General features: G+C 39.7%; 1 protein-coding gene across 3 annotated transcripts in view; it reads right to left on the bottom strand.

Annotated features, from left to right (window-relative positions):
• The window catches only part of pou6f2 (POU class 6 homeobox 2), a 77,970-nt gene that overhangs the window by 32,647 nt on the left and 22,394 nt on the right, over positions 1 to 22,929 (bottom strand). For all 3 annotated transcript variants that reach the window (XM_020619784.1, XM_020619783.1, XM_020619785.1), the window contains exons 6-7: positions 17,494 to 17,713; positions 466 to 779 (exon numbers count right to left, since the gene is read on the bottom strand). In XM_020619784.1, the coding sequence (XP_020475440.1) occupies positions 466 to 779; positions 17,494 to 17,713 (534 nt within the window). The remainder of the gene's footprint in view (positions 1 to 465; positions 780 to 17,493; positions 17,714 to 22,929) is intronic.

The following is a 22,929-nucleotide window of genomic DNA, read 5'->3' as shown; positions in this document are numbered from 1 at the left end:
CGTATTCTTCATTCATTTTATTCTTAAATAATTTTGAAATTACATGTGTGTATTCTTTATTTTTGTATATTTCATCTTAACATCAAGTCTATGGTTGTTGTAAAATAGTTCATTATGTGCATCCATGTCAAAATTACATGAATGGGTTGAGGATAGCTCATTATTTCTGAGAGTCTTACACACACACAGTGGCAGCCACTGAGAGCACTAACTGAATATGTAAAAAGTGATGCAAAGATCTAATATACTCAGTTCATGTCACCATAATTCCTGGTGGACAGTTTAGATGAAAGAAAGGTGGTATCAGTCAGCATTATATACTGTTTATATTAATTAGTTGTTATTCATTGTAAAAATACAACTGAATAAATGTTCTATTAAAGTCTAAAAGTATAATTAACATTGGTATTGGTACAAATGGTGTGTGAAGATCCTTACCCACAACATCTTAATTTTTGGACTCACCGGCAACGGCATGGGTGGGGTTACAGGTGAAGGAAGGCTGTGGACTGGTGACTGGTTTGGTCGATGCGGTGGAGACTGCTGTGGCTGTCCCGAGGTGGAGGAACAGGCAGAGCCCGGGGACGGGACAGAGGTCTGCTGCTGGCTGGGTGGCGTCGTGTGATGCTGGGATGGCAGCTGGTTCTGGGTGTGGGAATGGGTCTGTTGGTGATGGTGTTGCTGCTGCTGCTGCTGCTGCTGCTGGTGGTGGTGGTGCTGCTGATGCATCTGTTGGAGCTGCTGCAGGTGCTGGAGCTGGGAGTTCAGTGATGAGGTAGCTGTTGATGGAAGGACAGCAAGCTGTTTGAGTCTTCTTTTTGCTTGAACTGTGTAGAGTGCAATAAACACAGATGAGCTTTGACAGACAACATGTCAACAAGTGTTTTAGCACATAAACAGAAAGCCATCATTATTTGAAAAACAAACTCACACCTCAGGTAGAAATATATGTGCACACAGATGTGTGGGATACATAGGGTGAATAGTGAGATAGATGTAAATTGCATGGAGCCACAACAAGGTCCTCCAGGGTTTTTAGTCTACCTGATAGTCACTCAATTTAATTCAGCAAGTTGGAGGACAGAGCTATGAAGCCTGACTGATAATTGCTCTCTCTAGAGCATCAGAATCTTAGTTTTAATGGTGTAAAATCTAATGGGAAAGAAACATTAATCTTCACTGCAAGAGTTCAGAAATAAAACCATTAACTAATTGAATCCAATAATGGCACACCATTAGAACCTCATTTCCACATTTAAATGCTTATATAGTTTTATTCTGTTTAAAACACTTAAACTGAGGTAAGGTGCAGCAAAGCAGCATGCAAATACTCCTACGGATAAAATATGATATAAAATAAATGTAAACATGTCTTACTGTGAACACCGTGCACAAACATCACAGTCATTTTTTATGGCAGTTCACTCAAAAACATCTGAATACAGAATTCTATGGATCTTCAATCAGTTCACATACTGTGCTTGAATGCCAAAAGAAATCCACAAAACAACACAGAACACAACAAATAATGTTTACTAAAGGTACCATCTGTATATGTGGAGAGCTGGGCTAAAAACAACTAAGCTAAAAAAACAACTAAGTTGACCTTCATGGCTTAAATATAAGAAAGGAGAAAGTCTCCATACAGATATCATGAAGTGAAATGTTTTGTAAACCTGTGCACACATTCAAGATGCTCCAAAAATCCATAAAATCCTTAAAAAGCTATGTATACAGTGAAACTAAAAGGTTTTTCTTGGGTCATCCTATTTGCAAAAGACAAACACACAACAAGTACTTTCAACTTTAGACTCAGAATATAAGGTTCTTACATGATTTCCACAAGCACAGACAGATAATCTGAGTTTGTGCTGTTGCTGTTGACTCTGCAATGTTACACTGAAAACAAAAATATAAATACAAAAGATGGCCAGGGGCCCATTTCAAGAAGGAGGTTTTGTTGAAACTCTGAGTTTGTTAACCCCGAAATGAGGAAAACTCAGAGTTTTCGGTTCCAGAAACGGAGGTAACTTAAACCCGTGAAAGCGGGGTAAGTTAAACCCGTTTCAAAAAGAGAGGTAATCTAAACTCAGAGTCAGTTACTATGGCAACTTACTCTGTGAACCTAACCTGGTTGGGAGCAGGTTTTGTTCGGGAAACTCAGAGTTTCCTCCGGGTCTCCGCTACTTTTTAAAGTGAAAAGTGTTTAAATAGGCCTACTTCATTTAATCTTTCAGTACATTCACAGATTGCACATGTTTCCGTCACGCAGAGACCAAAATGGCATGTCCATTTATAGAGGATCCTGTAGATGAGGAGGCTATATCAGGTTTGAACTCTGAGTTTGTTAAACCTCCTTCTTGAAACGGGCCCCAGGTGAGGATCCAACTGAGTTTCTGTAAATTAAAAGATAATAAAGGCTTGCAAGGGACAAGCCCTGATCTGTATTTCAATATTTCACTGAAGGAAATTCATGAAATAGAGTTTAACAAATATACCTTGAAGCTATAGTATGTAACTTTTTCAAATATTTTTGTTATAGAAATCTGCTCCAAAACTTGTCTTAATGTGGAGAGGTGCTGTCGAAGCTTCCTGTAACCCAGACTTATTGAGCAGCACCGGCAGCAGTGCAGAGACATTAGTTTCTAAAAGGTTTTGAGCAGAACTGACCTCTCTAACCAGTCAGAGATTTTCAGTGATTTCTGCTTGATCAGTAAGTTTTGCTGCATTCTCATTTATTGTAATTTCATAACAACAAATATCTGAAGAGCTGAGCAGAGCATGGTGGAGCACAGTGGACCAGAGAGAGAGAGAGTGCTGGGTGGAGCAGAGTGGACTGCTTTGGAGTTTCATGCTAGTGCTATCTTAAGTTACATACTGAAGCTTTAAACTGAAGGCTGGCAAAGTTATGATAATTCCCACACATAATGATGAGAAACTAATTCAAAACTCCTAACTTCATGTATTAAATGATAGTTGTTTAAAAAGATCCAAAATTGTGAAGAAATCCAAACTAGATATTTAATTGGCTCAAAACCAAAATGATTAAAATTATGCTGACAAAACTAGTCATTTGTTTTCAGCCATTTGTCACTGAAAAAGACAAAAAGGAAAAGTATCTTTCCACCTAAAATCCATGATAGTAGTCTTGGTTGTTTATAAAAAGCCTGAATTGTTAAATTAAATATAGTGGACATGTATATTGTTAAGACACCCCACTGCATCAGCAATGTTTGACGTTGTGCTGCACATACACATTTTACTGTTAAAATAAATGGGACTGAATAACCCTGGTTCAAAAGAGTGTTTGTGAACATTTACTGATAACGCAGCCAAGCAACTGTGAATACAGGTGCAGAGAAGCTTGTATACATAAAGAATCAATGCACTTAAATAATTTAAGTATTGTTGTCTCATGAAAGCTGAATAAAACATTAGAGCAGACAAGTCTTTGATTAGTGTCGTCACTACAACTCCAGGACAGGCACAGACGAACATTTGATGAAGATTAGATCGTCCTCCTCTTTCCTCATTCTGAAGAAGCTCAGCAAAATAAAGCCAGTGTCTCTCGGCCAGTAAACAGTACACTTTTACATTTCGTCTACCTCCTGACACACTGGTACCTCTCTCACACCCCCACCATGAATTATATATCTGTGCAAACGGCAAGAGTCCAATTCTCACTTGAAATGTTGGTGCAAGTTGTCTACAAGTGCTGAGCCCCAGACAGGACCAGCTTCACAGCGACAAAATGTTGAGCCTTATTTAAAGATGGAATAAAAGGGAACAAAGACGAAGAAAACAAAAGGGGGGTAAAATGAGATTTCTGTCAAAAAATTATCGAAACCAGGCAAAGATCAAAGACGACTGGAGAATTTCCTGCAGAGTCGACCATTACGCCGAGGAACAAGAGGCACAACAAAAGAATATGAAGCAAAAGAAAACAAATACAGAGGGAATATGGAAGAAGCCCCATGTGGCCTTATTATAAGGGCTACAATGCAGGTAACTATATTCTTTAACAGCAGTGCTTTATAAATTCTGTCATCTTGTTAAGACTGTCAGGACCACTCACCCTCTCTTCCCCTCTAACTGGGCAACTGGCATTTTGAAACTCATTCTTTTAACCACAGCTGTCTGATTGGTTTGGTTGAGCACATAATCCAAATGGCTTGTCTCAGCTAATTGTTAGTGCTCCTTCCTCCAGCAGACACATGGCCCAGGATGAGAGAGGGAGCTTCACTTATGATGGAGAGAGGGCAAAAGGTGCTGGGATCCTATAGTGCTCATTATATCTCACACTGTCTCTTTTTTGTGTTTCATATTCACCAGTCCACCGACTGCGATGCAAGCAGCGCTCCCACTTAGTCTTCATGCCTGAGGGCTGTAAGAGCAAGGCTCCCACTTTCACTGTTGTCACAACTCGCCTATGTTAATGTTTATTATGAGGAACGAGCCAGATCATGAAAAAACTCATGCGGCTAAATGATCAGATACATGCTCAACTGTGGTATTTTGTGTTCCATTTAAACATTTAACAAACAAACACCAGTGCTGAGAAATCTATGGCCTCCAACCTCAGCGCTTTCATGAAACTGCCATCTCTCTTTCAGAGCCTTTTTGCTTTAGTGCCACAGTAGAAATCAACTGTTATCTTTGACTGTCCTGGCCCCAGCTTCTGAAGTACTGGGGGGTGAAGCAAGACTGATTGTCAGAGGTCGAAAGGCTAGGTCAAAACCTGCTCATTCGTCAGACAAAATGCTATTTTTGTTTCCTGTGCGGTTGAGGAGTGGGGGGAGGCTGCTCTCTCATTACCAGCACTAGCTCAATATTCCCTGCCAGCCCTCCTATTACAGCACTTTTCTCTGTAGGGCCGATTCAAGCTCGACTCCTTGTTTTCATGTCAATTCGCAACACCCGTGTTTACAACAGTACCCTGTTATCTTATACATCGTTCATGTGTGCATGTATGTGTGCATCTGTAGTCATGCCAATAGTGAAACTTAGTCAACCAAAAGGTGAATTTTGAGAAACATGATGGGCATTAATGCTGAAAGCCAGAGGTGGGAGATTCGAGTCACATGACTTGACTCGAATCACACTTCAGTTACAAATTTGAGGACTTGAGACTTGCACCGGTAAAAGACTCAACTTGACTCCGACTTGAAACTTGACTTAGACTCGACTCTGATGACTCAAAATTACTTTCCCCTTTTTAAAATGAAGTATTAGCATAGATATTGAGAACTTAAGTTTTGTTTTTAAAACACATTTGGGTGATTTCTGTGCAATGCACACAAACCTGGCAAACTCCCAGCGTGCATAAGACCAGCAGAAGGCAACGCAGGTCACAGGATGCAACTGTCATGGAGGGGTCTAGTCGAAAAATAATACAATTTGGATTCAAGGATTATTATTATTTTCTATTTAATCGTGCGCGCAAAAATCAGCAACCAACACAACATCCAACTTCATCCGTCACCACAATACTCACAAAGAAAGGAAAGTACGTGAATGTGTCTTTCTGCCTAACATTAGCTACATTATTGGCTGGTCAAACATTAGCTAGAAAGGTAACACTAAGTTTAAGATCCTTAACAGAACACAAGGGTTAAGCTGTTAGACCTGGCTTTGGTTAGTTTATAGCCTACAAAGGTCTAATTAATAATCAGTGGAGGTCTGTGAATGTTTCATTTAAATACGTGATATTCACATAACATTATCAAATCATCAAAATTTTGTACGACTTGATTTGTGACTTGCTTGACTTGTAGTAAGGACTCGACTTGTTTGATCCTCACAAGAGTAACTTGAGACTGACGTGCGACTTGCACATGACTTACCTTGGCTGAAAACTGCCACAGATGCACAGCATGTACGGTATTTATGCATGAAAATGTGCGTTTTGGCTACATTTCAATAAAAGCTGCAGTTGCAGTTGTTCTAAACATACACAGCAAACGACATACCTGATTCATGTCACACTATCTGACACTAAAAGCTTTAACAAAACCCCTTTCATGCATTTAGGCCATGTAAAAACCACATATGAATAAGTGATCATCATAATATAGTCCACTGTCTCTGCCAAGGCCAACATGAAGAGTGACAGCAACAGCATTTGACTTTTCTTTCTTTCAATCTATCAAACTGTGTGCATCACGTAGCTTATTATGGCCAAAGGTGAGGATTGTCTCATCTCAAAGGAATTCAAGTTTTTTTTGGCATTGTAAAGGTAAACATAGATCACAACCTTGAAAATGCTGTATATACAGTAGTTCACAGAAATGAATAAAATGCACAGTACAGTTTGTATCAGCTCAGTCAATTATGCATATCTGTGCACTGTAGGATGCTCTTAAAGATAGTTATTGCTTTGACTGAGTTGTCATGTTGAAATATGTGCATCACCTCCTCGGCTCAGATTCATAATTTAACTGAGAACAGAAAAATGTCTGCAACTCCAATCATCGCAAATTGCCGTTGCACCTTCTGAATATATTTGCATCATTCAGGAGTGCTGTAAATTAACAGCTAATCAGAAGCTGCACAGGAGCCCATCAGGAGCTAATGAAATTGTCCAGTGTGACCTACCCTGTATTTTAAGGAACTGCTCTTGTCTAAACACAGCTGTCGTTCTCTAACAAGAGAACTGAGAGGGGACAAACAACATTCCCATTAAAGCTCTGCCTCACGTTCTGCTATGGGAATCCATAAACCACAGTCTCAATTGCTTTTGCAGTGAGTCACACTGATAATTACTCCGCTGGAGGTAGGGAGATTTAGACTCTATGAGATCTAGCAATTATGAAGGTGGTCAAACGAAGGTCATTTTCACTCTGCAGATTAGATTGGAGCACTCCACATTGATGACCTGAATGACTTCACTGTTTCTGCACTCGTTTCTTTAGTCCACTGTTACCTTTGATCACTGCTGGTCCCTTTGTGTCACACTGATATCACTTGTAATGAAGCATTAATGATTTCACTAAAGCTCAATCTGATAAGTATTAATTAACTGTTTAGCCTGTAAGCTATAAACCCTTACAAGTCACCAGATTCACAACTGATTTCAGATATCTTAAAGGATAAGGCTGGTCACTTCCCATACAGACACTAAAACCAGCAATAATTTGCCTCTACTCAATGTTAAGGTCCATCAATCTGTCAGTCCTGGATTTAGTTTATTCATTTGTGCCATAGACCTTCATTGTGGTTCAAAAATGATTAAAAGCACACTGGGAAAACACATCACTGAACTGGGTAACATACTTCCTCATTATTAAACACAAGAGCTTAATATTTGTTAAGAATATTCAGAGATCTTGTGGATGTGCCCTTGACTCTTGCTTATTTCAGATGCTGTAAGAAGTAACAGTCGTTCGGAGCCTTTGTGACAACATTTAAAAAAATTATTAGGGTCTGGTGTATTGTAATGAGGAAACATGTCAACCAGTGCAGCCGTGTGCTTCCCTGATGTGTTTTAAATCATTATTTAACATCAATGGAGGTCTATGGTACAGATGAATAGACCCATCCAGGATGGACAGACTGCCGGACATTAACTGTGACTACAGGCAAATCATTGTTGAGTTTAGTGCCTGTGTGGGGAGTAATTAAAATACTGTTAATATATAAAATGAAAAACAACAACAAAAAATAAGAAATATATTGGGTATTTGAGGTGTAAAATATTTGCTTTATAAATGACAAAACATTTAATCAGTTATCAAAATTTCATGTCACTGAATTATATTATTATATTTCATTTCATATGACATTGATCAAATAACTAACCTATCACTGGTTTTGGAGGGATTATCAGATCCTTTACTCAAGTAAAAGTATAAATACTGCAACATAAAATATTCCATTACAATTAATAGTCTTACATTACAGTAAAAAATTACAGTACACTCTTTGAGTATAATTAGTAATGCATTTTACTGTTGTGGTTGATCAAGGTGTAACTGCTTTTATGTTATATAGTGTTGTAAAGTTTAATGTATTCTAACAGAACATCACATTTTTTAAGATAATCATATGTTTTGTGTGTGAAATCTTAATCTGTATGCAGCAAAACAAACAGTATGATAATTCCCCTGAGATGGGACGAATAGGTATCATGGAATGGAAATACTCACTATAAATTTCTACTTGCATAAACTTAATTAAACATACTTTGCTACTTTCTAACACTGCTCATTACTTAGTTTAGCAATAATGAATTAATTGATTTATTGTTAACATATTTATGTTCTGTTACATAAAACACACTCCTCGAATAGTGGGAATTTCATCATCTAAGGTGAAGCAGAAGACCAGAAATATTCTTTTCACAGGTTTTCTTAACACAAACTGGAAAACATCATTTGATTACTTTTCTTTTTCCAGCGAGTCTATAAAACTGGTAATCACATTAATGCAATGAGATAAAGATTCCTACCTGGAATAAACATTGGGAAAATTAAACATTAAAGGAACCAGTGTAGTAATGGATAAAAACATTACTCCGAGCCACAGCAGGAAATATCAGTGTTTCAGTCCTGCTGCAGGAGGAACTCAGTGACTACATAAAAAATATAAGCGAGCTAAGATTTGAGTTGTGTAGCCACAGGATTTTAGAGCATAAACCACATCGCTTGTAGGGATCCAGAGATAATGCTTTCACTCTGTTATGCAAGGCAATATCAAGTAGTGTTGTAGACTTCTCACTCAGGGGGAAATATTTCAAAGAATCAAATCCTCTCCTTAGAGATGTTGTATATACAAGAAAAATAGTGTTGCCCTTCTGGTGTTGCTTATTGATTTCCAAAGTGTGATCCAAGGACCTGCAGTGACCAGGGGGTCCCAGCAAAGTGAGATCCAGTTTAACTACTTTATATTTCATGTTTAAAGGTGATTGTTTTGACTGTTGCTTTTTCTGCCTTTTAATACTGACCTGTGGTGTCAAACCACGTGAGGCTGAGTGTGTGCGGGGTTTCCATCAAACTAAAGACTACACAGCTTAATTAAATCAATTAGTTGATCTCTTTCTGCTTAGCAAGTGTTAATCAGTGAAATGAGCTGGTGACTACACAGCACACTTACTGTCCTAATCCCAGTCTAAACTAAAAAGCCCCTTAAATTGAATAATTTAAAGTCTGAAAATGATCAGCATTTGTCTTCTAGATGAGGGTTATAATGTAGAAACCCAAGACATGGGTACTAGATCTTATTATGTATTTCCCAGATGTTGCAATGCTTTAAATTTTAGAGAAGTCCTCCAAGGAGAAAGTATTTAACTATATTTATCAATACCGTTGTATACAATGCCTTCTTAAAAAACAAAGCCTGTCTTCCTTGCAGGACAGACTGGGTTATTACAGCGTGTTCATGGCCCCATCATGTGTCGTCAGACCAAAGCAGAGGCCGCAAGTAAAAGCCTCATGCAAAATTTATGTTCATGTGGCTGTTTCAGTGGGTGGAAAAAATCAATATTGTGGGCCTGATGCACAAAGATGACTGAGTGCTCTCTGACTGACAGTAAAAGCTGAGAGAGAGTGAAGGGCTACACTTACTGCTCTAGAAATGGAGTGGCATAGAGTTTGCCTAATAGTCTAGTTCACCTTAAATTTGAATTTCATTGTGGATTATTTTGTTAACAACTTGGATACTGAGGTCTTGAAGGAATTACACCATTAGAGAAAAGGAGAACAAATGAAGAAGCTTGCTGTGAAATCATCTAAAACCAATCTTGTATTGTGGTTTCTGAGAAGCTACAGTATTGTATATTATGGGGTCATTAAGCCTTCCCTTCCTTTCCAACAAGCACAGATATAAAATGATTGTAGAATAATCAAAAGACAATGTGGGTTTGAGGAGGACATCACAGGGCTTTTGTTCTGCGCTGCTTTGCTTCCATATGCTTTTGATAGCGTGCCACATACCCACAGTGCATTTGGGAAGGAATGTGACAAGAGAGCGAAACAAAGTGAGAAAAAGAAATTCAGTGGGATGAAATAACCCCAAACAATGGGATTTGCTTTCCATTCTTCTGCCTCCATCTTCTGTCTTTAATTATTCCCTTTGGTTGTCTGAGGGAGCATGTAAGCACTTTCACACAGCACAACATGCCCAGCAGCACAAGACTGTCTGCCTTAGTGATGTGTAGTCTTCTGAGTGACACTGAGACTCTTGTGATTATTAATGCTGTTTAATACAACACAGAGCAGCCACTATGACTGAGGGGAAACCAGATTTCAAAATGCACGCATTCAAAATGTAATGTGAATGGAATTATGTACAACACAAGCGCTGCTCTTGAGATACATTTTCCCTCCTTTTTCATAAACAAGGTGTAAACCATGAAATGAAGGTTACTGTTTTGTAGATGCAACACTGAAAGTGTGTATTTGATTACAAGTACAAGTGTGCTCGATTTTGTACACAGCATTTAATGGAACCTCAGCTGATCCTGGTGGGATCCTTTGTGCCGGTTTAGTAGTTTCTTCCTGAATCGCATATGAGATATTTGAGAGCCCAGAACGATGTATGATGAATGAAGTACCATGCTACTTATATGCTTATCGTGCTCACTGACTAGCAACAGGTTCAGCAAAGGGCAGCGTCAGTAAATGAAATTCCGCACCGGGACAATATATCATCAAAAGAAATGTATGCACCTGAAACTTACAAGCCTTCTTCAGATGCGGACAAGGCGCCTGATGGGGTTGGGGGATGGGGTAAGGATGGGATAGTAGGAAAAAAAGGGGGAAGTGTGAGTATATGAGGGAGGGCTTTTTTGCCGGATGGGTGAAGAGCAAGCAAGAGGAAGCAGCAGATTTTGTTGAATCAGTTCTATTTTCATACTGGCTGATCTGTGTCTTTTAACCATTTCACTGCAGCTAGAAAATGAAAGGTACCAGGGCTAATTTCACAGTGAGAGCTCACTGAACAAAATCCCCCATGGTCTGTGGAAAAAAAGGTGCTAAGTCTACTTTGTCATTGTGAATTACAGCAGTAATTCAGGAAACGGTCTCATGTGTATGTGAGAAAAAAAGTTGAAAATGTGCAAAAAGAACGTCAAGGAAACTCGTTTTAATCCCCAGCCTCAGATGTATTTAGAGACATGTTTGTATGATCTTTAAGTAATAGATATCTCTCTTGAAACATGCCATCCTGTGGCGGTTCCACAGAATCCATCTGTGATGTGCCTGCAGTTAGTCCAAAAATAGCACCCACGGGACCTACACACTCCTCAGGCCTCCTGTGGGACCTTTTAAGCTGCACTGATACTGATAAAAGCCCCCACAAGTCTGGCCCCCAGATATTGCTGCCATTAATTAAGGTAATTAGGCCCTGGCCAGCAATCAGTAACCACAGATAGCTTTTAGCTGCAGCTAAGACGTCCCCCACTGGTGAAGGATTCGGTTGCATACCATCTGCTGACAAATGTCACCACAAACTCTTTGGTTTCACACGTGGGGAACTGGAGAGCTGTGTTTAAAAATGACCTCTGTGTGATTGAGGCCCCCCCACCCGCTACTGCAGGATCACTTTGTTCCCACTTCTTTGGCTCTTTTCTCTTACAAACATGGAAAAGCGAGCTCTATGAAAATCCATATGTTGTACATGGCCAGAGTGGGAACAGGAAACATTCACTGCACAAGGTATTGATCAAAATTAGAACATCTGGGCTGAGTGTAAGTACTATTGATTAGAGTGGAATGTTAAATTGATTTGCTTGTATTATTAAGTCCATAATAGATACTTATTGATAATACGTTAGTTTACATTATAATGTTATACTCAGTTATACTGAAAATGTGACTCCATCAGAATTATGCTGTATACAAAGTATACAAAGTGAATTCATACACGAATTCACTGAAAATTATTTAGAAAAGGAAGTAACTACAAAAACACAGCAGTCTTTGTATTTCATCCTGTGGCAGAGATGTGTGAGATAAGATGATCAAACTGGTAAAAACAGACTGAATACACACTGAACCTTACAAAGCAGAGCATGCTACAACTCTCGTTACTGGGAAATAAAGAATGTAGCGGCGCTACTATACACAATTCCACATTTGAAGCAATCAGTGATAACACCATTTTCATTCCAGTTCAGTCCCGTAAAATTACCATTAACATTACAACACATGCAGAACATAGATAATGTAAAATGTCACCCAGTTCTGCCAGGCGGGAATTCCAGTTCCACAAGATTACCATCCCTGTCCGCGCTCTCCCACTGCACCTTGTCTAATATTTCATTTACAACATTTCATAAGTTCATTTTCTCCTCACTGACCATGCAAATCACAAATCAATTTTCATTTAAAATGCCTGACTACAGATTGTTGCTGAAAGCTTTGGAATTGTGCCTCAGCAATATGGCAGACCTTTAGCAAATCTTCTGGAAACAGTCTGGCCAGAAAAGGAGGGAAAAAAGTGAGATGTAATTTCTACAAAACAACTCTGGGGCCAAGTGGTCAAGGCATTTACTGGGAGCGTTCCACAAGTGTGGAAATACTTTGAAAACAATGCTGTATTATGTATTGTAATGTATATCACTTTCAATACTTTACTGGTATAGATAGAGATATAATGATAGTGATGGTGAAAAGATGAACTCCACTGGTTTGGCAAAATTATTTGGGATACCTAATCAACATACTAAGTATTCAGTAAGAATATTAGTCTTTAGAACAGGTTCAGAGAGGCTAGAGAGAATTAATTTAAAAAATGTACAACTATAATAGTAAATTGTTAATTTGGTTGAATGGGCCCAATAATAAGCATGTTTAAAAGGTGAAACACCCACACAGAGGGCATCCTGTTGCAGCTCAGCAGCAGCGGGAATAGATAGCACACATGTGAAATGATAGTGCATGTTGGTAATTCATATAATGGAAAACTAATTCAAAAATTTCTCATGTTAGAATTCAAAGCTCTAACTTAGAAAACCATGCTCTCTTAAGACACTTCTGCTACAATACCCATTTAAATACACTCTTTGCATACATGGTGTAGAGAGATACAGTGTGTAATGTGGACAGACTGACTTGTAGACTGTGTGTTTATAGCAGCAGGTTTGCAAAAAGCCTCTCTCAGTGTTTACCAGGGAGGGCAGATGTCAGGGTTTGCTGTGGAGGAGCAGACACAGCCACATCTGATTAACAATATTATTGTCCTCCTCCACACTGCCATAAAGACTCATCCTCCCCCCTTTCTTTCTTTCTATTTCAGGCTTTGGCAGCATGCTGTCCTGTGGCATGGCTGAACCAGAGTGACACTGCCACCATCCACAGAAACAAAACACGAGTCAAGAGCCAGTAGGTTAAAACAAACAGCAGTCCCTTTTCTTACCAGGCATAAAACATCAGTTATCTACGAAATCATGCTTTCAGTCATACAATTAAATCACACTTTATATTCAAACACACTGCGTACCATTTCTACTGTTTTAGCATTATGAAATATATGTGATTTGAATCATTAGCATTATCATTAGCATGTCTGCAACAAGTGAAACGCCATGGGGTAAAAGTTACTCACATCTCAGCTTCAAAAAAGACATCAGAATATAAATCACGAGTCTCAAAGGAGTGTGTCTGTGCACTCATATATGCATGCAGAGTAAACCTGCGCATGAGCCTGAGTGTAAATTTGTGTTTGATTCTAACCCTCTCATCATTCCTCTGTACATTTTGATTGGTGATTACTTTTTTTATTTCCGTCACCACACTATCACAAAGGCAGTAACCTTGCACGTTTCCATGCTGCTTATTGAAGACAAACAATAAACCACTGGCAGATATCAATGGCGGAGATGAGAACTCGGGTGCCATATCTACTGGGACTGCCTCGCAAACCTGCCTCTGCCTGCGCTTCATCTCCAGCAGCACCTCTCACTCTCAATTATTTGGCTGCTGTCACAACAAATCAATCAAATTACCGCTCCAGGACTGTGTGCAGCTGCTCCTATTGCATTGCTAGTTGCATTAGCTTTGAAATGTATGAGGTCTACATTTTATCACTGTTATTTATTTAATGCAGTTCTCTCCCCTGCGAGTCATCTTACAACCACAGCAAAGTTAAATCATTAAAGGACGACGTGGAATACATACTGCTTGAGAACACTTCAGATTAAACAGCGATAAGGGAGAAATGATGGGTTTGGCCTCTATTGTGTTACAATGGCAGATGTTGATGTGAGGAAATTTGAACTTCTACTGCTACTACTCATCTACTGGCTAAATACAGACAAAAACAACAACTTATTTCTGTTCTTGTGCTAAAATGATTTGACCAATATACACATGGGAAAAGGAATCCCACAACGAGCAGCTAGTGTGGCTATAACAAGACCAAAAAGGATGTTTGAGGTCCTCTAGCTCTGATAATGTAATGGGACACAGAGGCATTCTCACAGCAGACTGAGGTTAAGTCAGTGGCCCGGCCCGGTGAGCTCACCTCTTAAAGGAGCAGCAGTCAGCTGAGGCAGAAGAGATGCAGCCTGACATGTCTAACTAGTGTGGAAACATTCGCCTCCTCCCCCAGGAGCACACCCTTTGGTGGTGTAATGAGCAGAGCGATTTCCTTAATTTGTATCATGCCAACACCCGCCACCTGCAAACGACACCGCTGAGTGTTCGCATCAGAACGGCAGATATGCTTTTGATTGGCACAGACACTGGGTCTCATTACCCATTGTGGGATGCCGACCTTTATCAGGAAGCTTGAGTGCTGCTTTGTGTTTCCCATGGACGAGAACAGAGGAGCAGTGCTCTCACCTCGCCATTAGAACTCAGCTCTGTGATGTGTTGCACTGCCTGGCTTTCTGCTGAGAGCAAATGAGATGGAATATGTTTATTAATATGAAAGAGCTCCAGTAAACTAGCTTCTTGCACTACCTCTGAGTGAGTCATAGAGAAGAGGAGTAGACAGATGAGACTTTGTTCTGCTTCCTCCCAATGAGCATTACATGTACAGTGCTTTGATACATCTAGTTTTACAAGTATAGTAATCATGCTTTGTTATAGAATTGTGTCAAATGAAAACCAATTAAAATGTAAAAGGCACAATATCCAACAACAACAAAATGTTGTTGTAGATGATCTGTCTGATCCAGCCATGCATATTCATGATCAAAAAGGTAAAAAGTTATGATTTTTTTAATCATATAAGGCATCATATTTACAAACCTCTAGCATGACCCAACCTAGTTTTGAAGTCAGCTAGAATTGTGTACACTCTGTCACAAAAGATAACTTTCTGCCTTGTTTAGTTTCATTGGGAATTTGTTTTTACTGTATGTTTGCAGGCATAAATCATTCTGACAAATAACCAGTTACACTGGTGCCTGTGTTTACTGAGTCTGCCACAAGATGCTGCTCAGTTTTATTTAAGCAACTGCTCCAACTTTATAGCACAACCCCATTACAGTGATAGTTATTCATCACAGTCTGAAAGAGCTGCCCTCCTAAAGCTCACAGCAGCCCAGCCGGTTCCCCTCTGTCAACATCCATTTTTACAGAGCCAGCTTTGATTAGTATGATCACACTGTGAGATCAAAGTGCTACTGTTACTGCTTGTTCTGATTTAGGTTTTTCATTTAATTTTTCTAATTAAAGCTCAATATAACAATATATGAGAACAATTTGACCTACTGTACCTCATAAAACACTGCATTCTTTCAAATGGGAAAAGCCTGAACACTTTAGACTGTTAGTGTGCCGACTCACACGTTAAGTAGACAATTTCTCCGCCCTCAAACACCCATTCCCCAAGACAAACAGTCTTATTAGCTGGTCATTAGCCGCCTCATTACATTTAAATACATCCGCTGGCTTGGCTCATCCTGGAGTCTCATTACTCTGCCGCGCAGTTGTCTTGTGTCTGATCTGACACTAATTAGCTGGCAGCATGAGTGCTGTAAAGCACACTTGCTCCTGAGGTTGTGAAACAAGCCGACTGCTCCCCAAGCGACAGCGCTTCGCTGTATTATATGTGTAATTAATCAGGCCTGGATGCCCAGAGCAGCTGGGAGGGGAAGCATATGGGGGCGTGGGGGCAGAGGCCAGAGTTGCAGTTGTCTGACAGAGGTGCTGTGCCAGCAGGCCTCATTCAGCAGAGCTGTGATGAACTCAGACAGGGGAGAGTGGAGGAGCGTCATGTGGCCAGAGGGGCCCGGGCACAGTCAAGACATTTAGCTTCACTCGTGACTTGTGTCACTTACTCTCCATGGAGGTCTCTTCAGATAAGAGGACGTGCAAACAGGCATTCTGTCCACATGCTTATAAAAAGATCTGCCACAGAGGCATTTCTCTGCAAGTTTTTTTCCACTATCTCTCATGGACGGGGATTTTTATCAGGACATTGGATTTCAGACTGTCTGCTGGTTTGTTTGGCAGTGGACAATAAGAATGACTGAGAGGTGCTTGCTCTGGCGTTCTGACACACTGACAATGTGTGTCGATCACTTCATCAGATCACTGAAGCCCCTCGGTTGTCCCCTCTCCACTAGAAAGAAGATGTGTTGAAGTGTGACTCATATGGGCCTTCTGGGGCCATTACCATCCACTGCTGATGGATACATCGAAGGGCTCGCTGGATAGATGCGGGTTTATTAAAAGCTCTGCCCACAGCCATGGGTGCAGTTATTTATGCATGTTTTTGTCCATTAGGCTTCTACCTTCGCATTTCCTCACTCAGGGCATCTGTCCATCCATTTCCCCACATGAAGGGAAGCTTCCCTGCACTTTGTGCCATGCCGACATTATTGTAATCTCCATCCTAAAAACACTGCTTTACATGAAGCCTGGCATCTTTTTACATTAGTGCAGCTCACTCATCCAAGATTTATGACTGACAGTTTCCCCATCCATCCCTCAATTTAATGGCATAAAAGAGACAATGTTTTAAACATTAAAATGAAAACCATTTACAACTACGATCAAAAGAGAACATTTGGGCATTAAAGTTTAAAAGACAAAGATAAGTAGAGCCATGTGGATTAGCCGATGAGGTGGAAAAAAGATAAAAAAGAAAAGTACAGTGCACTCATATGAACAGGAAAGAGGCATAAAGTGCTTTTGCGCTGCACTGCAAAACAATGACCTGTAATTAATATGGCCGATCCTTTGGCTTTCTGGGATACAAACCCCTGAAGGAATTCTTACCTGGTCAGTAGCTTTGTCAAGCATTTTTACTGAAGAAAAAACAAAAAACTGTTCCATATCATACAGTGGATAAACAGCAAGCCCTTATTAGGAGCAACACTTGTTGTATTTATTACTAGTAACAATTCCTACTGTCTCATCATGTATAATACAGAAAAACTTCCATTACGGTAACATGACCATGAAACAAAGGATTTAAAATTTTGGTGTCTTTTTGGAACACCTATCAGCTTCCTAGAGAAACTGAGTGCACCTGCTTCCTGGAACATCAAACACATGTTTTTGTTTTTCTGCAGCTGCAAATCCATTTTACCTCCCTTCTTACCTTGCAGGTTCTGGAGGGGGAGTGTCATGATACCACCTGCAGCTGCAGCTGCCACCAGGCTCTGGATGTTGGCCGTGGGCAGGGAGAGGACCAGGCCCTGTTGCCCGCCCAGATGTCCACCTGCATTGAAGGGGATGAGGATCGGCTGGTTCATGCCTGGCGTTGCTCCGGACATCACGCCACCTACTGCACTGGCGAGCTGCTGTGCCACCAGGAGAGACTAGAAGACACACATATGAACAGATTCATGCATAGAATCACTGGAATTTTAAATGTATCACCAAAAATATAATCAGTTGCAATATACAATACATGGAAAAATAGTTCTTTATTTTATTGTGTTATCCTGGACATTTTTGTAGCTGTGTGTAACTTAATGTTCTTCTTGTCATGGTATCAAATAAACAGAAAATCTAATTTATTTTGGGGGTTTTCCGAAGGTTTAGATACTTTGAGAAAAATCATGCCACATTTTAAAAACACACTGCAACTGCCACTTTTTTACTGTAAATGAAAGTCTAAAATGTGTTTGTTTAAAATAATAACAATAATTATATTAATAACCTCCACCAAGGTGGTTATGTTTTTGCCTGCGTTTGTTGTGTTTGTTCACAGTGTAACTCAAAAAGTTATAGATGGATTTGAATGAAATGTTTTGGAGAAGTAGGGTATGGGCCATGGTACATTATTTTGGTGGTGATCCATGTCATCATCTTAATCCAGAAATCTTTTAAAGGATTCTTCACCATTGTGAGATAGGTGCAATTTCAATATTTTTGCTTCTAACTCCATACATAATGCAGAAAGAACAAAAATTGCACAATAACATCATAAGATCTACCACACACCAAAGTCTGATCCGAGTAATATGTGGGAAGTAGTGATACCGAATGTTCAAATTTATAGGGCTCACAGAAAACTTGCTACTATGACACAACACATGATGCGATAGACTAAGATCAAATTCTAGCTCAAACTCTGCTGACTCAGCAAGGTGTCAACAAATTTGATATATCTTCAAAAGTTACTGAGCAAGATCCTGAAGAAAACCACCATTACTGAAATATAGTTTTTCTTGTACAACTTTCAAAATAATAATGTTATCAATGTGATTTCAAATGCTAGGGGTAGGTTTTCATGGTCAATGAATAATAGTATGATGGTTAAACAATCATATTGCTCTTAGGTTGAATGGCATTATGAGGAGACTGTTCTGCATTGGCAGAGATTTTCACTCTCTAAGTGCTGCCTGTGCTTTGCAAGGATTTGCAATCAGAAGACACTATTATTTTTTATAATGTAGCATATTAAAGTAGCATCCTTTTCTCTTTACACAAAGCTGTTAATGCTAAATATCCCATTAGAAACTTTCTGTTTCTCTAGTATTGGGAGATATGGTTAAAACACATTTTACAATATTATTGAGGACATATCTCAATAGGAAGAGATATCACTCTGTAAAAAAATTATAAAATATTGTATAAATAATCTAACTAATGAACTCCATTGATAAGGGTTAAAACTGTATGTGTAAAATCAAACATTTTATTAACTATTTTTGTTTGTTTTTTTATTACAGCTTGCTAAGAATGGTTTTAACTAGAACACCAGTATTTTGTTAGATGATAACATTTTTCTATAATCCATACTTTAAATGATAATACTGAGTTACTGCTCAGTCCTACTTGTGTATGCTGCAGAATACCTGTTTTACAGAAGTAAAATACAGGCTAAAGTCATCACATTTAACTCATGAATATACACTATTTCATGCCCTGAGATGCTTAATTGAGACCCGATGTCACAAGCCCGACATTAATCAATGTGTTTTGATGAATGCATTTGTTTTACAGCTGTGTTTTACAGAGTGACAGTCAAAACATACTGCCGTTGGTACTGACAGAGATCAAATCCGATCTCTGTGTAAGAGCTGAGAATTTTTCTTTCACAGAAATGCAGAGTGATTTATGTCTCATCCCACTGAACAAATCCCTGGTACCACAGAAATGTGCCTGAAATACACAGTGAAAAGAAAAAAAACGTAGCAGTACTTTAGTCTTTTGATGAGGGATATAACACATCACTCTCATCTCTTCATGTATCCATTGATTCATATTAGTTAAAGTGGAATCGGTGCAGTCATACTCGTAGAGGAAAAGATATGTTATCAGAAGTTTCACTCTGAGATATTTTGCACAGTAGAAGATCTCTTCAAATGTATTTTCCGAGAAAGCGGGTTTGGAAATATACCAACACATTTTTCATTTCAGTTCTAAGCCAGAAGTGGGAAGGTTTGTACCATGGTTGAAATCTCCATGAATACACATGAAATGACATCTTAAATTTCATTCATTCTCATAAAACTTATTTCAAATTATGTCAGCTTTGGAGCATGTCATACAGAATTTGCAAAGGAGGTACAAAACAAGGGATGCTGCAAAATCCCCCAAAATTACCATTCAAGCATTGAATTGAATTGTTTGGAATAAGATAATAAAAGTACATTGTCAGCTTGTGTCGTGTCCACGGTAAAGCAGCCTTTAGACATCGCTAGGTAAGGGCCGGGCTGTTGACTCCTCCACTGTGACTTTAGTTCACAAGGCTTTAACTCCAGTTGTCAGCTATCTGCTTCTGTTTTGCATGGTGTGTCTGCAGCTTGCACAGGATGCATAGCAGGCTGAGTGGTACGAAGAGCCCACCATACTCCCAAGTCTGGTGCTCCTAGGTGACAGGCGTGTCACTGTGATAACCCTGCATAGTGCAAAAGGCCTGCACCCACAACGACATACGTGATTACAGTTTCAAAGGTATGAGGTTACATGGGTTTAAAGCCACAAAATATCTTCTATGAAACACAAATGACTACCTGTTTGTGTTTCTAAGCTGTTAAAGGAAAAAGTTCAGACAGGCAAGTGGCTGACTGAAGTAATCACATGCACTGTATAGAATTCAACATTTGCTTTGAGATGCAACAACAGTGCATAACAAATGACAGTATCTGATGCTTCTGAGAGCATTCAAAATGACACTTGCCATTAACTTTTAAAAAATGAATTAATAATCCGGCAGCTCAAAGAATTCTCAAAGGATGACAACAAAGGCGACGCATTTGTTAGCTGCAAGTGACATGTTTAATCTCGTGTTTTAAACTAAATTTAATCTTGAATCGAAGCAGCATATAATCAAAGACGCTTTTTGAGCATTTCATCTCTGCGTCAAACAAAATGAGATTGCCAAGCTTGACAGCAAAGACAGCCTCACATAGAAGAGAATAACATTAAAAGACAGTTCTACAATTATCAGATGTAGCCCTGATTTATTTATCATTACAGTACAGGCAGCTGTTAGGCACACAGGCAGCTGCAGAGTCTGGAGATTTTTTTTTGTTAAAGCATGCAAGAGCTGTTGGTCTTTTGCTGCTTGTTGTGCCATTTTGAGACTGATTATGATCTTCATCTGAGGTGCAAACACCATACACACAGATCAAAATCAAAGATACAAATAAATATTGCATTAACATACTGTAATTAGTCCCACTCTGCAGCTGCACAGCAAGGTTTCACGACCAGCACAGTATCACTCATCAAGATTTACAAGCAGTTCACCCTCTGCCTTTTTGCCTCATACTCTCACTCCTCCTCATCATAGGTGCTGTTGGAAAGCTGCGATACAGTGCTTGGCAGGCCTGACAGCTGAGTGTTGAGAAGTGGTCTCCCAGGGGCCACACAGATGCACAGAACTGGGAGTGTGTTCGACTCTGGATGGGGAAGCAGCCCCATTCAGGACTGGATGTGGTACCCAGCGTCTCTGCCTATCAGGGGGAGAATAGGCTTTTCTATCTGCTTGGCAGCTCTGGCACTGAGAAATTGCCCATAATCACCCAGATAGCAGACTTTTGTCATCCTAACTGCGAGTGGGAAGGTGGATTCATGTTGGGTAAACTACCATTGGATAATGGTTGTTCGAACAATATCCGGCTCTGGAGTGAGAATCTATCAAAACATATTGATCCTGGAACAGGAGAATTGGGTATGGCATGCGGAGCGCCTTTGTTTCTGAAAAGTGTTAGCTTCACAAAGACTGTACTGACAGCATTAATATATTAGATGGTGACTGCCGCCTGATGCGGATCAGTCTCTACTGCTGCCTGCTTGCGATGCCTTCACTTTTGTGTTTGTTTCGTATCTATTATCAAAACAGTGGCTTTGACCAGGGAGGGTATGTGTAATCAGAAAAGTGCTTTTAATTAAGCTCATTCTTTATCTCCACTCGCAGCAGATTGACGGGGGATTTCTTATCCTGCAACCTACCCAATGAAACTGAACTGCTCTCCTCCTCTGTTTCCACTTTTGTTAATCCTGATGAGAACTGCCTGACACTGAGTAACACTGAGTGCAGGGACAAGGCCTTATTAAAGAGGGTGGAGGAAACCTGATGCTCCGTGTGTGTGTGTGTGTGTGTGTGTGTGTTGAGCAGTGACATTGAGCAACACTAATGAGATAGATGTTCATTAAACATCGCTGAGCCACCAGGCCAATAAATCCATTCAGATAGGACAATGCTTGATTGAGCTATTAACAGGGCTGCAGGCTTGAGCTCTTTGCCCCCCTGCTTGTTTTGACAAGGCCTTTATTGTCAGCTCATTAGTGCTATAACTCAATTACCTCTGAAAATGATGTGTGATGAGAAAATACTTTGTGATTTTCATTTTAGCTGGCAATGAAGCACAGTGTACGATTCAGCGATTGTTTCTTTGCTTCCCATACCACATGTACATTAAGAAAATGAATATAAGCAGGTCAAGGAGGTGATTTCATTACTGAAACTGTCATCCAAAAGCCTTAATTTTACTCTAATTGTGACCAGATTAAACATAACTTGAGGTACAGAGTTAGGTTTGTTGTCAGTCTTTCAAATTACTCTTACTGGTAAAACACTGGAAGTGATTTCTACACACATCTCTGTCAGAAACGGCGCGTGTAATGCGGCCGAAAAGTGTTAGGTGAACTCAATTAAATGGCCAGACGAGGAAGTGTAAAACAAAACCGTCTCTTTATTAAGAGAACCAACGTTGAACAAAAGAAAACCATACAAGACACGGTGAAAACACAAAACTCACATGTCCTTAACAGTCCGAGGTCAGAGCCAGCAAACACATCCAACAGAGGTGATCCAAAATACGTAGTCCAGAGGGAAGTCCGATATCATACACTGTGGCAGTCCGAGACAAGAGGGCAAAGCAGAAACGAATATACCAAGGTAACAGTCCGGGTCAGAAACATAAAATACCAAAACCGAAGAAAATGCTGGAAAGTCAGAGCTGGGGTCTAGAACAATCTGGCAGCGTCCTGGTGGGAGGACGCTGCCTAAATAGAGGTGCAAACAATAATGAAACAGGTGAAACCAATGTGAGTGACGAAGAACGCAAAAAGACCG

Source organism: Monopterus albus, unplaced genomic scaffold, assembly GCF_001952655.1.
Source record: "Monopterus albus unplaced genomic scaffold, M_albus_1.0 scaffold226.1, whole genome shotgun sequence".
NCBI classification, from domain to species: Eukaryota; Metazoa; Chordata; class Actinopteri; order Synbranchiformes; family Synbranchidae; genus Monopterus; species Monopterus albus.
The sequence above is the reverse complement of the archived record's forward strand: the minus strand, read 5'-3'. Positions and strand labels throughout refer to the sequence as shown.